We start from the raw sequence: 18,008 nt of genomic DNA, 5'->3' as shown, positions 1-18,008 counted from the left end.
ATTCTCATCATCTCAAAATCAGAATGTAGAAAAAGAATACACAACTATAGCTCTATGAAAAAGCATAGGGAGAGGAAATTGGAAGCTTAAAGTCTATGTTGAGAGGCTCACATAGACCGAGGCTATTCTTTCTCAAAGAGGAAGAAAACTGATCTCAAACATGCTTGATTCTTGACAATCCTTCAGATTTGAACAGTTCTTTATTTCAGGTAAGCTGTTGAGGTATCCACAGCCTGGTAATTGAAGTTTCAAGGTGTCTTCTCAATTTTCAGTTTGCTGGGCTTCTTTGGAATCTTAGGGTATTTAAGTTTTAGTCTTTTGGGACTTTTGATCCTTAGTTCTTTTGATGTGTTCCTGTTTTATCAGAAAGGGTCCCAATAGATTCCCTTGTGTGGCAAAAAGAAAGTAGATACCTGATTGGGAAATGTGTATACAAGTTGGCATCTCCATTGTCCATAATATCAAATGCCTAGGTACTTATCAAGCTCAACATTTAAGTCATATACATGGCATGTATAATCTAGATTCTGCAGAATATAGACAAATTTAATATCCATAGAAGATTACCAGACAATTTCCCACAGAAAGTCTTGCATTATATATATATAGATATAGATATATATAATTTGGACTAAAATTTTAGAACTTGTACCGATAAAGACTAACTAAAAATAGCTAATCAAACATGAAACACCCATACAACTTGATCAAACATATAATACACCAAATTACTCTAAATACCTCGAGTGTAACAAGATGCCTACATGATATCACCTTCAGCGTGCAAAACTATTACATGCCATTAAACTCATTTTATTACTTAATCAATATATCAAAACTGGTGTTGACAGTTTATACTAGGGAGGGTTAGCCCTTTTTTATGCTTCTCCTACATCCTTGGGTTAGTACTCAAACCAGGCCATTTCGGCTGGGAAACCATAATAAACTAGCAAATTTGTTATAGGAATCACTGCAATACAAAAAAAGGTTATATAAATAAATATACAAGATTTAACTACTAAACTCTAAAAAATATACTATAAAAATATTTAATATATTAATATGGTCTGAATGAAAGAAGAAAACCTTTTATCTAAGAGTAGTACCTAGTGACCATGCCCGAAATAGGTCGTGGTACAATCACTGGTGGTTTACCCTTATTATATGTATTTAAGAATTTACCAATCATCTCCATGGATTTTGCTTCCCTCAAAAAATCAAATTCATAACCAACCTGGAATAAGACCACAAGAATTTAGTTGTGATATGGAACCATATATATATATATCAGAAACAAGTCATTTTTCTAACCCAAGTCACAATGGAAACTACAAAAATGTGTAATATGCAGCCCTGTTCTCCTTAGTTTTTCTTTTGAATTTTGAGTGTGTTTTGAGAATGTTTGATCGAGATAATAGAAGAATGGAAAGAGGAGATTTAAATCACAATAGATACAATACCATAGCAGCAATACCTATGAATTGCTTGCAATTTTGAATACTTAAAATCAGTCCTAATCCAAAAGTGCTTTGCAAAGATAAAACTGAAGATGCCCAAATGGATAAATCTGACTACAAACATGAATACAACATACCAGTTTTCAAGTAATGAAAAATAATGGACTGCAGCAACAATATCAACAGTAATAATATCCAAACACCCTAGGTATGTAATGACCCCTCTTCCAATGTCAAACATTGCCTTGTTCCTTAATGAATAAGCTTCTATTGGTTGCCAAAATCTAAGTTTGTCTTGCACTGATATATCACATTTGTTGTTAATATCAAAGTGTGGAAAGGGATTGAATCCCTTCAATTCTTTCTCTTGCTCAAATAAATGGATCCTCTACTTTAGAAGAATCTATCTTGCATCTCTGGTATCATAAATCTTCTATGATAGATTGAATGCTGAAGTAAGGATCTATTTGTGGCGATCTTATTTCATGCTGTTGATCTGGTAATCACTACTTCTCCCTTTTGACTGCTATACATTAATGGAATGCAGATTTTCCTGTCCCCTCTGCTGGCTGCAAAATCGAATGTTTTGAGGATATATGTTTATTTATCGTTCATTTTATGAATGCTATATGCTAATGGAATGCTAAATGTCTTATTTACTTTGCTGTGTGTGAGATCAAATGCTCTATGGGAATGTGTAACCCTGTTATTTGATGATGATTGTTCTTTAATATCCTCCCTTTGGCACGAAATGTCATGAGGGATTGACATGACTCATGCCTCTTGGTAATCATTTCAATGAAGAATCATGTCTTGTCTTTTAATGGTCTCTATTTGTTAACATAACAAATGTTAAGTCTATCAGATTTCCACAATCCATATTGATGCATATAAATTTTCTGGGATTGATTCTGTAAATATTTCTTTACACAATCAATCCCAGAAAATCTATCTGCATAACAAATGTTATCGCACCTCTTATAATGATTCTGAAACATATAACTGAATCACCTCATAGCTAATCATATTTTAACCGAACTCAAAACAACTAATTAGTATTTGTAGAGTTTCTGCAATTTCTATGACTGAATATAGACTAGATTTTATCTTCTTCTCCTTGTGATTTGCTCAGAATAACTTCAAAGTATTGCCTTTGATTGAATTAGAAATGTAATTCAGAATTCCGTCTTTTACTTCTGCAATTTTGTTTGAGGGCAGCAATGACTATGGAGCAGACTTATCTTTGTTCTTGTGTGCTCTTAGACTTCATCCTTACCCTCTATAAGTATAGGAGTCAAGCGACATGTCCTTAGAAAGGACATGTCTCTTCCAAAGTTATTTGCCCAACCTCTAGCAGTCAGCAACTTTCTAGGAATGATTTAAGTTTAATTACAAACATAAAAAATTATGTTTAGTTTAGTATTAAAACAAAATCCTAAAACGCCAATCTTATAAAGGAAAACACAGCAAAGACTTTAGCTTATCATGCCATATCAGATCGGATAGTTCAGATCAGTATTATAACAAGTTACAGAATTAACACTCCCTCTTAACTTGATAATCATACTGAGATATACCATATCTAGCAATATCAATAAAGATGAACAAGCAAGAATTGATACTCTAAATCTATTTGAATCTCCTTAGCATGTGGTATCATAGAACACATGATACAATGTCATATTACTAAACCTGTAGTGTGACAAATCACTGCTACTAGTGATCATAGTTGGAAAACTCACCAAATGCAAAAACTCGCCAAGCCCCCCAAAAGTTTAATCGGGAAAAACTTGGCGATTTAAAAAAAAAACTCGGGAAAAACTCGGGAACCTAAAAAACCGCTGAAATTTAATTAAAAATACATTTATTTTGCAAAATTTAATGAGAAGATGCATCTAATAAGTTAATTAAAGACAATACAAAAGAAAGAAACAAAGTTTAGATATATATAAATGCATAATGCGTACAAAATTGCATTCTCATGCAGAATGCTCATGGTAGGAAGCAAAATAGTAAATTACTAAATAGTTTCAATCTGCCAAACTAGAAGTAAATACTAAAAGTCTAAATACATCAATACAATGTGACAATGCCAATCACATCTTCCTCTTTCCACTTGCACTAGCAGGAAAGCGAGGAGGTCTAGTCCTAGAAGAAGTGCCCCGCACTGGGATAGGGCGTGAGCTGCATGACTGTGAACTCTGTGGCTGTGCCCCCTCGCTCGACGTCCCTACTGACTGGCTCGGCGTCCTATAAGAGGATGCATCTCCACCTAATGGTAATGTCTGATCCTCGCCTGAATCATCATCATCCTCGTCCTCATCCTCAATGTCATCCATAGTGAACTGAAAATCAGTGTCAACCTCCCCCTCCATGGCCTGCCTCTCCAAATCAGCGATCTCATCTTGTGTAAAAAATGGACTTGGCTCCTGTGTTGTCCAATCAAAAGAAGGATCTATCTCATCTAGATCAAGCGGACCAGGTAGTTCTAAGAGCTGTGACTTTTTTATGCGCAACTTAAGATTAAAGTGCACATAAACAAGGTCATTAAGCCGTTTTTGAGTCATTCTGTTTCTTTTCTTTGTATGGATGGACTCAAATAAGCTCCAATTGCGCTCACAATGGGATGAGCTACAAGGTTGGGATAGGACTCTGAGAGCAAATTTCCTTAAATTGGGGGTATTGCCACCCCAACTTGCCCACCAAGCATCTGCAAAACAAAATTTAAAAAGTTATAAAGCAATAAAAAACAAAATCAGAAGCACAACTTATCAATTAGCAAAAGTTTTAAAGTTTGACGCTTTACCTAGTGCTTGAGTAGATCTTGCTCTCTTTGCTAGCATAGAAGAGAACAAAGGACCCCTTGATTCCACATAGATTTGTTGTTCGGTCACAATAAGGTCTCTCTCCTCTTCACTTGATATCATTCTCTCAATGCATTTAGAGAGACCTTCCATGACCTCTCCATTAGGATCTGAGTAGGAATCATCAGCCCTAAAACAAATAGAAAATGATATCAAGTCTTACTACACAACCTTAAAAAGTAAAGTAAAATAAAGACTTATTAAAATCCCAACTTCAAGGACAATCAATTATCATAGTACCTGAATTTGGGATTGAGGATGTAGCCTGCTGCATGAATAGGTTGGTGGAGCATATTGTTCCACCTCCTATCAATTATTTCCCAAATGGGGTCAAATCTGAGACTGTCCCCGTGATAGTAACTTCTAACAGCCTCTTTCGCCCTATCCATGGCCTCATAAAGACCTCCAATTGGGGATTGCTGCCCATCACATGTGCGCAAGACTAGAACCAGGGGCAGAGACATCTACATTTGAAATTCGAAAAATACAAATTAGTTAATAACATAGTAAGTTATGAATTGAAAATGAAACTTGAATAAACTAAAAATATAATGAAGTTACCTCCACAATCTCCTTAGCCTTTGCAAAAAAGCTATCATCAAAGAGTATTCGTGCCACAGCTTCTCCTTCGGGCTTCTTTGAGTAAGGTGAAGCAACCCAATCAGCACACACAAACATTTGCTTCAAAGCCAATATGTGGTCAAGAATACTTTGCAACGTCAAGAAGACCGTTGCAAACCTTGTCATAGCAGGTCTCATCAAATCTTTGCCTTTAGTGGCTTTTCTCATCAAACTGAGAACCCATGGGTGATTATAGATATATTTCGTGACTTGCCTAGCATCTTCCACAACTGGACTCACCCAATCAAGTTTTCCTATGTCCTCCAAAAGAAGGTCAAGGACCTCTGCTGCACAAGGTGACCAAAAAAGTGTGGGATGCCTCTCTTGGAGGATTCTACCTAAAAGATTAGCAAAAAATCAATAATCAGTAACAAACTTTCCATATTTAGTATTTACAAATTACATCAAATCTAAATTGAATAATACCATAGCATTACATTCATGATTCATATTGATTCAAATATAAAAAATTAAATCTACCTGCTGCCACATATGCTGCTGCATTATCTGTGATTATTTGCACCACATTCTCTATTCCCACCTCCATGACAACATTCTCCAACATTAAAGCCAATGTGGCTGCATTTTTCACTTTGTTGGAGGCATCGACAGATTTCCAAAACACCACATCATCTTTGCAAGCAATCAAGAAGTTAATAATGGTTCTACTTCTTCCATCTGTCCACCCATCAGATAAAATGGTGCAGCCATACTTCTTCCACTCTTTCTTTCGGTCTTCTATCAACAATCTTGCCCTACCAACCGCTTTGTCAAGCAACCTACAAAATTTAAGTGTAATATTAAATAAAGTGTAAGTGTTAGTAAAATATTAGGAAATAAGTTATAACAATTAAGATTTAAAATATAACAATGAACTAAAGTGAATCTCAATTATTTACAATTACTAAATAGTAAAATACTAACCTTCCACTCATATCCTTGCGATTAGGCGGCTTGTACCCTTTGCCTGATATTGTCATTGGATTCACCATATTGACCCAATAGGGACTATCAGCAGCATTCATTGAGATATTGTTGAAAAACCAAAAATCAGCTGCTGCAATATCAGTTTGCTCATGCACCTCCTTAAACCATGCAGTGCCCTCTAATGATGGTTGTGCTCCAGGTGTGTTCCTGGGCACAAAATAACCACCTATCCCTGATGGGGATCCGGATGGTGATGATGAAGAAGTAGGAGATGTAGAAGAAGTGGAACCGGTAAAAGAGAAATTTTGTTTGCGGATCCGTGGGCCACGAAGAGATCCTGGTATGTTCTCAAGTGCTTCTTCTTCCTCTTGCATATCAAAAAGAGCTCCTTCAGATTCAGCTATGGCTGCCCTCATAGATAATTTTGCCCTCTCCCTATTCAATTTTTTCTCTTCAGCAGCTGCAAGTAGGGCATGGATGAATCTTTTTTCTTCATCAGTTACCTTGAGACAAGGGTTTGAGTCATGTTTCTTTATGTCTGCAAGGTGGTATTTGAGGCGGTTTATGCCTCCAGAAATAATTCTCTCACAGGGAATGCATATCACCTTCCCAATATCATTTGGACTTGGAGCTTCATAGGCATACCGCCATGCCTTATCTCTTGCATTTTTAGGCCGAGTGCCTATATATCCAGATGGGCATGGTGTTTGTGGCCACTCTTCTTGCGAGTTTGTCATGTTTTCTTAATGCTTGTCCGCTGCCCTACACATAAATAATTAAATTTATAGAAAAACGAATAAAAAAAGTTAGAACTTAGAGTTAGAACTTAGAAGCTAGAAGTTTAGAACAACTAGGGTTTCAACTTTCAAATGATTTGAAATCATTTACAAACAACAACAAAAACAATAAAAGCTTTGCTTAAAACTATAAAAAGTTTTCAAACAATGATAAGATGAACATACCTGGAAAGAAATTTCTCTTCTAAATTCGGTTAGAATCCTCCAAAATCCACTCCAATCTGCCTTTAATCACTTGCAATCAGCTAAAACCTTCTTTGCTCCACACAAATGAAAGAAACAATGCATTTTGACCTATTTAGGCGTCATTGGCCGCGGGTTCCCTGAACCGTGAGTTTTTTTACATAACTCGCCGAGTTTTTGACTAAAACTCGCCGAGTAATCGGCGAGTTTTTGGACTCACGCCGAGTTTTTTGGCAGACGAGTTTTTGGGCGATTTACTCCCCGTCCCAAAATACTCGGCGAGTTTTAAAAACTCGCCGAGTAACCGGCGAGTCTTCCATCTATGCTTGTGATAACAGTATTGCAAAGAATACAATGTACAAGATAAATCTGAAGAGTAATTTAATTTCTTCATTTATCCAAGTTGTGACTCATAGATATTAGTATTTCTATATCACAACATGATTCTGAGTTTAATACCTACTAGAATATAGGATAAACCCAGAGAATAATAAAATTCTTCCTTTATCTAAATTGTGACTTATCATAATATGATCTTGAACTCATCTAGATCTTACAGTAGAACTCTATTGTTTAGCACATTATCTAAGAGATTGTCACATCTTTAATAATGAATACAAATGGTAGAGCCCATAACAGCCAATAGCCTGACAAATAAAATTATTTTATTAATAATTTAAATAATACAAATAGATTACAATTCAACCATACCAAGTCTTCTCCTGAAGTGGTCTATCTTCACTCTAGATAGAAGTTTGGTGAGTATGTCTGCTGTCTGATCTGTAGTGCAAATGTATTCTAATTTTACAGAATTCCTGTCTACCATATCTCTTACATAATGGTAAGGAATTTCAATATGCTTGGACCTGTCATGAAACATTGGATTCATTGAGAGCTTGATGGAACTCTGATCATCACAATGAATAATAATCCCACAAGTATCCTAAGCCAAACTGCTTCTCGAGAGGCCATCGTTGTTGCAATGTATTCGGCTTCTGTGGAGCTCTAAGCTACTAAAGACTGCTTTCTGCATATCCAAGATATAATTGCTGATTCTAAAATGAAATAGCATCCTGAAGCACTTTTTTTATCTTTAACATTTCCACCTCAATCTAAGTCAGTGAATCCATGAATATCTAGATAAACTTTCTCATATTTGAGTCAAAACTTAAGAGTGCCTTGTAAGTATCTAATACTGTGCATAACTGCAACTAGGTGAATCTCCTTTGGCTCACACATAAATTAGCTTAAGGCATTAACAGCATAGCAAATATCAGGTCTTGTATTTACTAAGTACATAAGGGACCCAATCATCTGTCTGTAGAGAGTAGAATCTATGGAAGGTGATTCTACTGCTTATTCTTTAAATTTATGTAGATTAGTCTCCATTGGAGAAGACATAGACTTGTAAGTCCACATTCCAAATCTGTTCAAAATGTCTGATGTATACTTCCCTTGATTAAGTATGATACTGTCAGAATTATGTCGTACTTCCGGTCCTAGTAAGTAATGAAGGAGTCCCAAGTCTCTCATCTCGAATTCTCTAGTTAGATCTTTCTTGCATTGATCTATATGATGATCATCACCTATTATTAGTAAGTCATCAATATACAATATCAAAATTACCATATCATCTTTATCTCTTTTATAATATAAATTTGGATCAGCTTCATTTTTGGAGAATCCTAAGCCGGTGAGATACTTATCAATCCTTCCATAACAGGCTCATAGAGAGCTTGCTTAAGCCCATAGAGAGTTTTCTTGAGCCTACAAACAAAAACCTTTGGATCATGAGTTTCAAATCCTTCAGTTGCTCCAAATATACTTCTTCTGTGATCTTTCCATTTAGGAATGTTGTTTTTACATCCATCTGATGTACTTTCCATCCCTTCAATGCTGCAATTGCTAATACTTCTCTTACAAAGGTATATCTGGCAATAGGAGCAAAGGTTTCTTCATAATCAATCCCTTCATTCTGAGAAAATTCTCTAGCTACAAATCTAGCTTTATACTTTTTAAAGCTACCGTCAGCAACATGCTTTATTTTAAATATCCACTTGGAAGAAACAACAGATTTTCCTGTAGGTCTTGGAACAATTTCCCAAACATTATTCTTCATAATAGATTGATATTCTTCTGTCATAGCTTCCTTCCAAGCTATATGTTTAATAGCATCAGAAGGATTGGTTAGTTCTTTTTTGGATAAATCACTCATGTGTGTTGTATAACTAGAGAATCTTTTAGGTCTTTTGCTTTCTCTGATTGTTCCAGAAGGTGCAACAAAATCTTGAGCTGCCTCGACTGTTTTAATGGCCCAAAGTGGTCTTTTCTTTGAATTTTGAGTTTCATCAAGATTTAAATTTTGCATTCCATCTTCAATTTGCTTCTAAGTTCTCCCTCTAAGACCCAGATTCACTATTTCTTTCAGAGCTAGATAAAGGAGAAGGTTTTTCAGAACTTAAGACTCTTTTGAATGCTATATTTTCTTCAAAAATTACATCACTACTAAGTTCAATACTTTTTTGTCCTGGTATCATAATCTTATATGCCTTAGATGTTTCACTATACCCTACAAAAGTACCTTTCTTCCCAGAGGGTTCTAGTTTAGTGCTCTTTTCTTTTGGAACATGGATATATACAGGACATCCAAAAATCCTAAAATGACTTATATTAGGTTTGACCTTAGTAAATACTTCTTTAGGAGTTTTATCTCTAAGGTAAGAATGCGGCTTCTGTTTTGAATATAGACGGCAGTACAAGAGGCTTCTGCCCAAAGATAATATTCTAGATTTTGATCAAATATCATAGCTCTAGCAACTTCTATAATTGTTCTATTCTTTCTTTTTGGTACCCCATTTGGTTATGGATTAACGGTGTACTCCCTCTTAATTCTTGATTCTTTACAAAACCTTTTAAACAAATCTGAGGTATATTCTCGTCTGTTATCAGTTCTAAGAATTTTAATTTCATGTCTTGATAAGTTCTCAATTAATGTTTTGAATTCTTTAAATCTCTTTAGGATTTCTTCTGAATCTTTACATTTTAAGAAGTAAATCCATGTTTTCCTACAGAAGTCATCTATGCACAAAATATAATACCAGAATCCTCTAAGAGAAGGAACAGACATAGGTCCACATAGATCTGAATGAATTAATTCCAAACTCATTATTTGTTTTTCTAGTGCTATCATGAAATGGACTTTCGGTGTTCTTATCTAGAACGCACCCTTTGCATATGCTTGAGTGGTCTTTATTTAATTTAGGTAACCCAGTAACCATCTTTTCCATAGTTGATAAGGTTTTGAAGTTTAGATGCCCTAATCTTCTATGCCAAATTTCATTTATGTCTTTAGCTTCATGAATTAAGGCTTGAATAGGTCGACTAGATTTTGAATTCAATTCATACAAATATCCTTTTCTCGGACCAATCAACTTTGCTTTCTTGATGGAGGAGTTCTTTGCCCAAGTTATTACTTTGTCGTCCACAAATGCAACATTATGCCCATCATCTTCAAGTGTTGTAATTGAGATTAGATTTATTTTAATTCCTGGTACGTAGAGTACACCTTTGAGAAGAAGAGAATTTCCAAATTTTAGTTTCAAGGTACAATTTCCAATTCCTTTGATGAGATGTGTTAAATTATCACCAATGGTAACTTCGCCACTGACCTTTTCTAAAATAGAGTCTAGTGCTTCTTTGTATCTTGTTGTATGTCTATAATATCCACTATCAATTACCCATGCTTTACTTGAAATTCCATTTGATAGTGATGAGTACAATACACGATTCTCAGGGTCATCGATATCTTCTTCCCTAGTAACATTTGTACAGTTTGCTTGTTGTTTAGAATTCTCAGGACAATTAGATCCGTAGTGTCCAAACTTTTCACATTTGTAACACTTTATTTTGGATAGATCTTTCTTGGGTTTTCTATTCTTTTGATTTCCCTTTTTCTTCTTGAAATGCTTCTTCTTGCCCTTATAGGAGTTTGTATTAAGAACATGAAGTTCTTCATATTCTGTTTTCAGTTTCCCTCCTTTCCTTAGTTTTCTGGATTCTTTTGAAAGACAGTCGTTCTTAAGTCTGTTGAAGTTAGGAAGATTATATCTAGCCTTGTGCAAAAGTCTCCCACAAATCTGGTAACCCATCTATAGCCATTAGTGTTAATTATGTGTCACTAATAATGGTTCTTATACTTGATAGTTCATCTCTAATGCCGGCAACCCTTAGGAAGTAAGAATTCATTGATTCTCCTTTCTTTATCTGAATGTGTGATTTAGTTGCCTTTTCAGTGCGAAAAACCTAGTTGCATTGTTGACCTCATATGCATTTCATAATGCTTTCATCATATCAAATGTAGTTTGATGTTTTGTAAGTATGAGTACGATATTATTTTTTACTACATCTAATATGATTTGAATGGCCTTTCTATTTCCTCTACTCCAGATAGATTTATGAGGTTTAACTGGAGGTTGTTTGGATGCTCTATCAACAAATTGTTTTACATCATTCTCTTCAAGAATCATTATGATTTTGAATTTCCAGGCATCAAAGTGTTCTGGAATGAGGATGTCTTTGTGGGGATAGCCAGCTCTTTTGGGGAGCTTCTCTCCATAGATCCGATCACTGCCTCTAAAAGATACCTCACTTATGCCCGTATCTGCATTGGGGTAAGGGAAGGCACTAATATGCCAGAAATTGTGGCATTTCATTCCAAATTGGGAGTGCATGTTCAAAAACTGATTTATGAGATCATGCCATTTGCATGTTTCCTTTGTTTAAAATCAGGGCACAAGGCAAATCAATGCCCTAGGGAAGAAAAGAAAAAAAGTAAGCCAACTCGTACTACTATCAAGGGGAAGAAAATAATCTAGAAACAGAAAGCTTCGAAGCTTTCTGAGAACCAGGATGACATCGTGGATACGAAAAAAGTACTTCGACAGGAAGTAGAGCAAGTCATTGAAGGCGATAAAGGACCTATAGTCTCTGATAAGGAAAAAAGGAATGACTCCAGCTAGGAAGGAGACTAGAGAAAGGATAGAGATATAGGATCTAAGATGATCGATGTTGAGGGCCAAGCCGCTGAAGCCATAGTTGGGATAGAAAACTCCTTGCGGACTGAGGAAGAGCAGGATGTTAGTAGGTCGGAGGCCCCCCGTATGGAGATTTCGCCGAATACTATTTCGGGAATCCTAACTGTTGGTGGCCCCCCAAGGATGGAAGAACTCAACCTAAGCGATGGATTCATCGATGAGAGGATTAGTCTGGCCAGTAATAAACAGGCTCCACCTATTGTTCCCATAGCGAATCCGTCTGTCTCCAAAGATGTGGGGATTAAGCTTTTAGAACTTATCAACAATTCTTCCCCAGAACAGATTTCAAAATGGGAGGAATGGATTAATAGTTGCTCTCAAGATAGTAAAGGTAACTGGAGTGTGGTTAAAAAGAAGAAGAACCAAAATCGAGACCATCCCCCTCTGTCTCTAGCGACAACCAAAAGCAGAGTGAAGGCTGATGTTGGGGTAAAGTTCAAGACTCCAAGTAGGAGAAGCCTGAATCAAACATTGCCGGACGAGACCAAAAAGAACTTGGCAGATGGGAGCCAGAGAACCATCAAGGAATACTCTGGAAAAAAGAAATGAAGATCATATCTTGGAACATTAGGGGCCTAAATGGCACCCACAAGCAAGAGATAGTTAGGAATATGATCAAAGACCAAGACCCGATTTTGTACTGATCCAAGAAACTAAAATGCAAAAAGATGTGGTTGGTAAGTTGTCTTTTAGCAGAAACATGAGTAGTGAGCCTACAAATTCGGAGGGAGCTGCAGGGGGGGTGTTGATGATCTACAACAACAAGGCTTTTTAGATTTCTTTTGTTTATAATGAAGGTAATGCCCTCCTTTGTAAGGTCTCCCATGTTCATAGTGGTGATTCTTGGTTTATTTTAAATCTGTACGCTTCCAATACCAAAAAGAAAGAGAAGGATTTTTTGGGCTAAGATCATTGATGTTATTCAAAATTGCAACATAAAAAAAGGGGTTATTATAGGGGATTTCAACTCTCCCCTTACTGATGATGAAAAAGCTGGAGGGCTGGCCCTGGATTAGGAAAGTAAATTAGACCTCTCAAATTTTATTAACAATCTGGCTTTCATGGATGTTGATCTTTCGGGGGGTAGTTTCACTTGGTCTAACAAGAGAGTGGGTGGGGACTGCCTCCAGGTCCGTCTCGACAGAGCCCTAATCTCCCCTGATTGGTTGCAAACCCACTCTTGCAGACTTTCCCTTCTCCCTAGAGTTGGCTCGAATCACTCCCCCATTTCGCTTTCCTTTAGTTCCCTAATGGTCAAACAAAATTTTCCTTTTCGTTTTGAGAAGATGTGGATTTCCCATCCGGAGCTGGAAGCCAAGATTTCTTCTTGGTGGAACATTGAGGTGGAAGGTACTGCAATGTTCAGGATTGCCCAAAAATTGAAGAACATGAAAAGGAACATTAAAGTTTGGAATAAGTCGGACTTTGGGCATATATTCCAGGAGAAGGATGAGAGGTTAGACCAGCTCCGCACTGTCCAGGAAGAAACTCGGTTGGAGGGATATAATGACCTATTTAGGTTTGAAGAAAGGTCTATCCTAACTGATCTACATAATATCATTAGCAGGGAGGAACACTTTTGGAAGCAAAGATCTAGAGTTAATTGGCTCAAAGAGGGGGACCAAATACCTAGTTTTTCCATTTATCCACCCTAAAGCATCAGGCTCATAACAGGATTTCAAGCATCAAAAGGGGGAGACCTTGTTTACTAAGGACAATGAGATAGCGTATGAAGCTGTGAATTTCTTCTCCTCTCTTCTTTCTAAGGATCAGTCTCTCTCCTTGACAAATCAAGAGGATATCTTAAACGTTATTCCCTTGTTGCAGGATCACCATAATTCCATGTTGAAGGCTATTCCTTCTCCACAAGAAATTTATCAAGCCCTTTCTTCTCTTCCTAGTGATAAAGCTCTTGGGCCGGATGGTTTTCTAACTTTCTTTTCCAAATATATTGGGAGGTGGTCAAAAGGGATGTTGTGAAGGTAGTGCAAGAATATTTTGGAGCTAGGAACCCCTTGAAAGAACTCAATGCTACTTTTCTAGTGCTTATTTCGAAAATCCAAGGGGCCGACTCGATGGATAAGTTCACACCCATAGCCTTTGCAACTCTTTCTATAAAATCATCTCAAAAGTTTTGACTACTAGGCTTCTTAGCGTCCTTCATCTGATCATCTCCCCGCAAAAAACTAGTTTTGTCCTAGGGAGACAGATTCTTGACTCTACTATTACGGTCCACAAGGTGATTCACTCTTTGGAAGCTGGGAAGAGAGAAGGATTTTTGCTTAAAATTGGACTTGTCTAAAGCTTATGACAGGGTGGACTAGAATTTCTTGTTGGCTGTCCTTCAGGCTTTTGGCTTTGATGCCCAAGTTTGTAAACTTATCCTTCAGCTTGTCTCAACCCTCTCTTTGTCTATTTTGGTCAACGGCTCCCCCTCGAATTTCTTTTTTCCCTCAAGAGGATTGAGATAGGGCGACCCTTTATCCCTTGTTCTCTTCATATATTGGCGGAGTGCTTGGGGAGGTTAATTCTAAGGAAAAGACAGGAAGGGAGCCTGGATGGCCTCAAGCATTCTTCCGAGCAAACCTCTTTCACCCATCAGCAATTTGTGGATGATACAATCCTGGGTGGAGATGCCTCAATTCAAGAGGCTAGAGTGCTTAAAGGCTTGCTCAATTCCTACACGAGTGGTTCAGGCCAAGCTGTTAACTGGGAGAAAAGCTCGGTCTACTTTATCAACACACATTTGGAGAGACAGAGGAAAATTGCTCATATTCTGGGATGTGGTGTTGGATCTCTTCTAGCAAACTATCTTGGAATGCCACTAGGGTCCAAACCTCTGGAATCCTTTTGGAATAGTATCATTAACAGATTCAACAAGAAGTTAGCTGCTTGGAAAGAAGCCACCCTCAGTCAAGCAGGCAAATGTACTTTGGTGAAATCTACTCTTCAAAATCTTCCTACTTATGCCCTCAGCCTCTTTGGGATCCCGGTCAAGCATGCTGACAGAATGGAGAAGATTCAGAGAGACTTCTTATGGACAGGTGTTGAAGATAATAAGAGATATCATCTTGTTGCTAGGGATCATGTCTGTCTCCCTAAATGCTATGGTGGTCTTGGCATTAGAAAAATCAGACATCTCAATAATGCCCTATTGGCCAAGCAGATATGGCGCATTTTTCAAAACTCGAGAGAATGGAGAGACATAATAGTGGAGAAATATCTGAGAAGGCAATCCCTCAGTTTTTTGCTTAGTGAGGCTGAGATACCTCAAGGATCTTACATATGGAATGGGATTTTAAAGGCAAAATTTTTGGCCAAGTCTAAGGCAAAATGGAAAGTAGGCAATGGTGAAAACATTTTTTTCTGGCAGGATAATTGGCTATGCCAAGGACCTCTTATTGACCATCCCAATTATGGGAGATGGGCAGAAATATGTATAAGAAGATTTGGTCTGAAAGTTAGCTACTACAGAGCTGGTCAAGGATGGCAAGACCTGTCCTTAGTCTCCCAGGACCTTAAACCTTTGATGATTACCCTGAATGCAATGATCCTTAATAAGAAGAGGGATGAAGTCATTTGGGGAGATAACTCAAATGGGCAATACTCTGTTGCTTTAGGTTACTTCTCGATGTGGGACAGATTGGAGAAACCCATCTGGGCTAACGCCTGGATTCTTGGTCTTACTCCAAAAATCAACATATTTTTTTGGCTACTTCTCCAAGACAAAGTGCTTACCTTGGATAACTTGGCAAAGAGAGGTCAGATTATCCCTAATAGGTGTAGCCTTTGTAAGCAAGATTCAGAAACGTTTAACCACCTCTTTATTCACTGTCCCTTCTCTTCCGAGGTCTGGAATCTTTTGACCTGGGACTATGGGATCAGTTGGTGCATCCCGGCTAACATCCAAGAGTTCTTTGGAGAATGGAATAGTGTGCACATCGGAATGAAGACTCAGATGTTATGCTCCTGGTCTCTTCCGCATTTTTGTTGGGGAATATGGAAGAGCGAAATAATCGTATCTTCAGACACAGGGAATTCCCTACTTTTATTATTGCAAAAAATTAGAAGGATTAATGAAGAAGAATTTTGCAACCAAAAAAAGGGAGGAAATATAGGAGGAAACAGCATAGAAAAGAAAAAGGACAAGGATAGGAAAGACAGGAGGCTAGGTGGCTTCTTCACCCTAAGGGCTGGCATAAAGCAAACTTCGATGGGGCAACCAGAGGGAATCTTGGTCCTACAGGCTGTGGAGGAATCATCAGAAACAATCATGGGGACGGCGTTGTGACTTTTTCCTATCCTCTTGGGACTCAGTCAAACCATTTTGCTGAGGCCAATGCAACATGTCACATTGTTAAACTGGCCCTGGCTTCTAGGATCGACAACCTTTGGTTAGAGGGGGATTCTTTAAATATTATTAATTGTTTAACTGGCCAATCATTGCCATCTTGGACTATTGCGAATGTGGTGGAGACCAAAACTTACCTGGGCAAATTTAAAAATGTCCATATAAGCCATGTGTAGAGGGAGGCCAACTCAGCTGCGGACTAGTTTGCAAATGAAGCGGTAATAAAAAAAACGGCGATGACGTGGCATAATGGCGAAAGCTTTCCGGGGGCTGTGAAAGAATTAGTATTATTGTAACGTATCCAGGGAAGTACGAAGGCAATCCAATTATAATTATGGAAAGATTTGTAAGATTGCACATCGGACAAGGAGTAATGAGAATCATGCAAAGTTATTATTTTTCCATCATATCAAGTACGTGTGGCACACTTTTTGGATCAATTTGCCTTCTACCATTTTTTTCACCATATGTAAAACATTTTTTGGGGTTCAAAAACAGAAGGAAGCAGCAGTTTGTGAGAGAACAGGAAGCAGGTGCAGGTTTTTCGAACCAGAGGACATTATGGTTGGGGAGAGAAGTAGGAAGGAGCCAGGGGGTAGACAGGGGGTAGGCCCATTAAAATCACATAGTCAAGAGGTATATTCATGAATAACATTCCTCTTGACTGCTACAATTTATTGATCACTACAAAATCCATCTCAACATGGTTTACTCCCTCTAAATCAATATGACCGAGATATGACCAAGATCACTAAAAGTTGACTGAATCATATCCTTTATTTGCTCCTTCAGACAAATGTTGCACAATCCCTCTAAATATTGATCTTATGAGCTTCTTTACCTTTGAAGAAGTGTCAAACTCCCTCCGAGTCTGAAATCAGTCTCCCTTTTCTTGCAATGACATTCTCGGAGAAGATCAATGCAGATAGCTCTTAGAGGACATAATGGAATACAAAAATAAGAGAGACAATTCTAATACTAAAGGATATTAAAATTAATTAGATATTCATCAAAATAGTGTAATATTGATTCTTGCCTCGAAACAATATAATTTTTCTAATCTTTAATGTCCAAGTAACATTCTTATATATTGATCTCAAACAAAAATATCAATCATTTCTTAAATAGACATTGTTTATATAACAATATTTTATACATTCTCACATGTATATACATATAAAACATGATAATGAATATTCATATAACCTCCCTATTCTTAAATATTCAATCATCTATTTAACACAACTTATGTTTCATTTATAATATTTCATATAATATAGACATTAGCAATGTACTATATATCATACCTGTGAGTGGGGTCCAATTTACCTTTGCTATGTGTTGAGAGTCTCTGAAAAATTATGCCTCTTTATAAAAACGCAATGATTTTCCTCCTTTTGGATTTGTTCGGTCCTCTTTCCCAATTGCTTACTTATATTGGCAGTATTGTTTCTTTTGGAGAAGAGGAACACAAAACCTGACTAGTTGTGCAAGGTATTCTAGTTTCAGCATGTTGCTCATGTCTACAAGGAATCTCTCAAACAGTAAGTTTCAAAAGTCCACGCCAACACGAAATTGCTCCATCGTTCCCAACACATGAGATTTTTTCTCAAACCAATACCAACTCCATTCTTCAAGTTATGAGAAAGGCCTCCATGCAGTTCCCTATGTTGGACAGCCACTCACATACGTGGCATAAACAAAATACAATTCTA

General features: G+C 37.2%; 2 protein-coding genes across 5 annotated transcripts in view; both read right to left on the bottom strand.

Annotated features, from left to right (window-relative positions):
• Positions 1-18,008, bottom strand: part of LOC149548037 (uncharacterized) — a 284,910-nt gene that overhangs the window by 190,228 nt on the left and 76,674 nt on the right. For 3 of the 4 annotated variants that reach the window (XM_089792058.1, XM_089792059.1, XM_089792061.1), the window contains one exon: positions 1,107-1,234. The exons of the other annotated variant lie outside the window; for it this stretch is intronic. In XM_089792058.1, the coding sequence (XP_089648184.1) occupies positions 1,107-1,234 (128 nt within the window). The remainder of the gene's footprint in view (positions 1-1,106; positions 1,235-18,008) is intronic. 4 annotated transcript variants of the gene reach the window in all.
• On the bottom strand, positions 3,379-4,503 carry LOC149548038 (uncharacterized). Its single transcript, XM_089792062.1, has 2 exons — positions 4,264-4,503; positions 3,379-4,167 (listed from the first exon to the last, which is right to left on the bottom strand). The coding sequence occupies exons 1-2, from the start codon at positions 4,412-4,414 to the stop codon at positions 3,554-3,556; spliced, it is 765 nt and encodes a 254-aa protein (XP_089648188.1). The 5' UTR covers positions 4,415-4,503; the 3' UTR covers positions 3,379-3,553.

This window comes from Cupressus sempervirens, chromosome 7 (assembly GCF_028749045.1).
Source record: "Cupressus sempervirens isolate cs-2001-9-10 chromosome 7, ASM2874904v1, whole genome shotgun sequence".
NCBI classification, from domain to species: Eukaryota; Viridiplantae; Streptophyta; class Pinopsida; order Cupressales; family Cupressaceae; genus Cupressus; species Cupressus sempervirens.
This window is presented reverse-complemented; position numbering and strand designations above follow the sequence as displayed.

Bases quoted from the DNA above. Each gene is read 5' to 3' on its own strand.
- LOC149548038 (XM_089792062.1), bottom strand. From the start codon at position 4,414: ATGGAAGGTCTCTCTAAATGCATTGAGAGAATGATATCAAGTGAAGAG. The intron at 4,168-4,263 runs GTAAAGCGTCAA...TTTGTTTTGCAG, and splicing joins AAGATCTACTCAAGCACTAG to ATGCTTGGTGGGCAAGTTGG.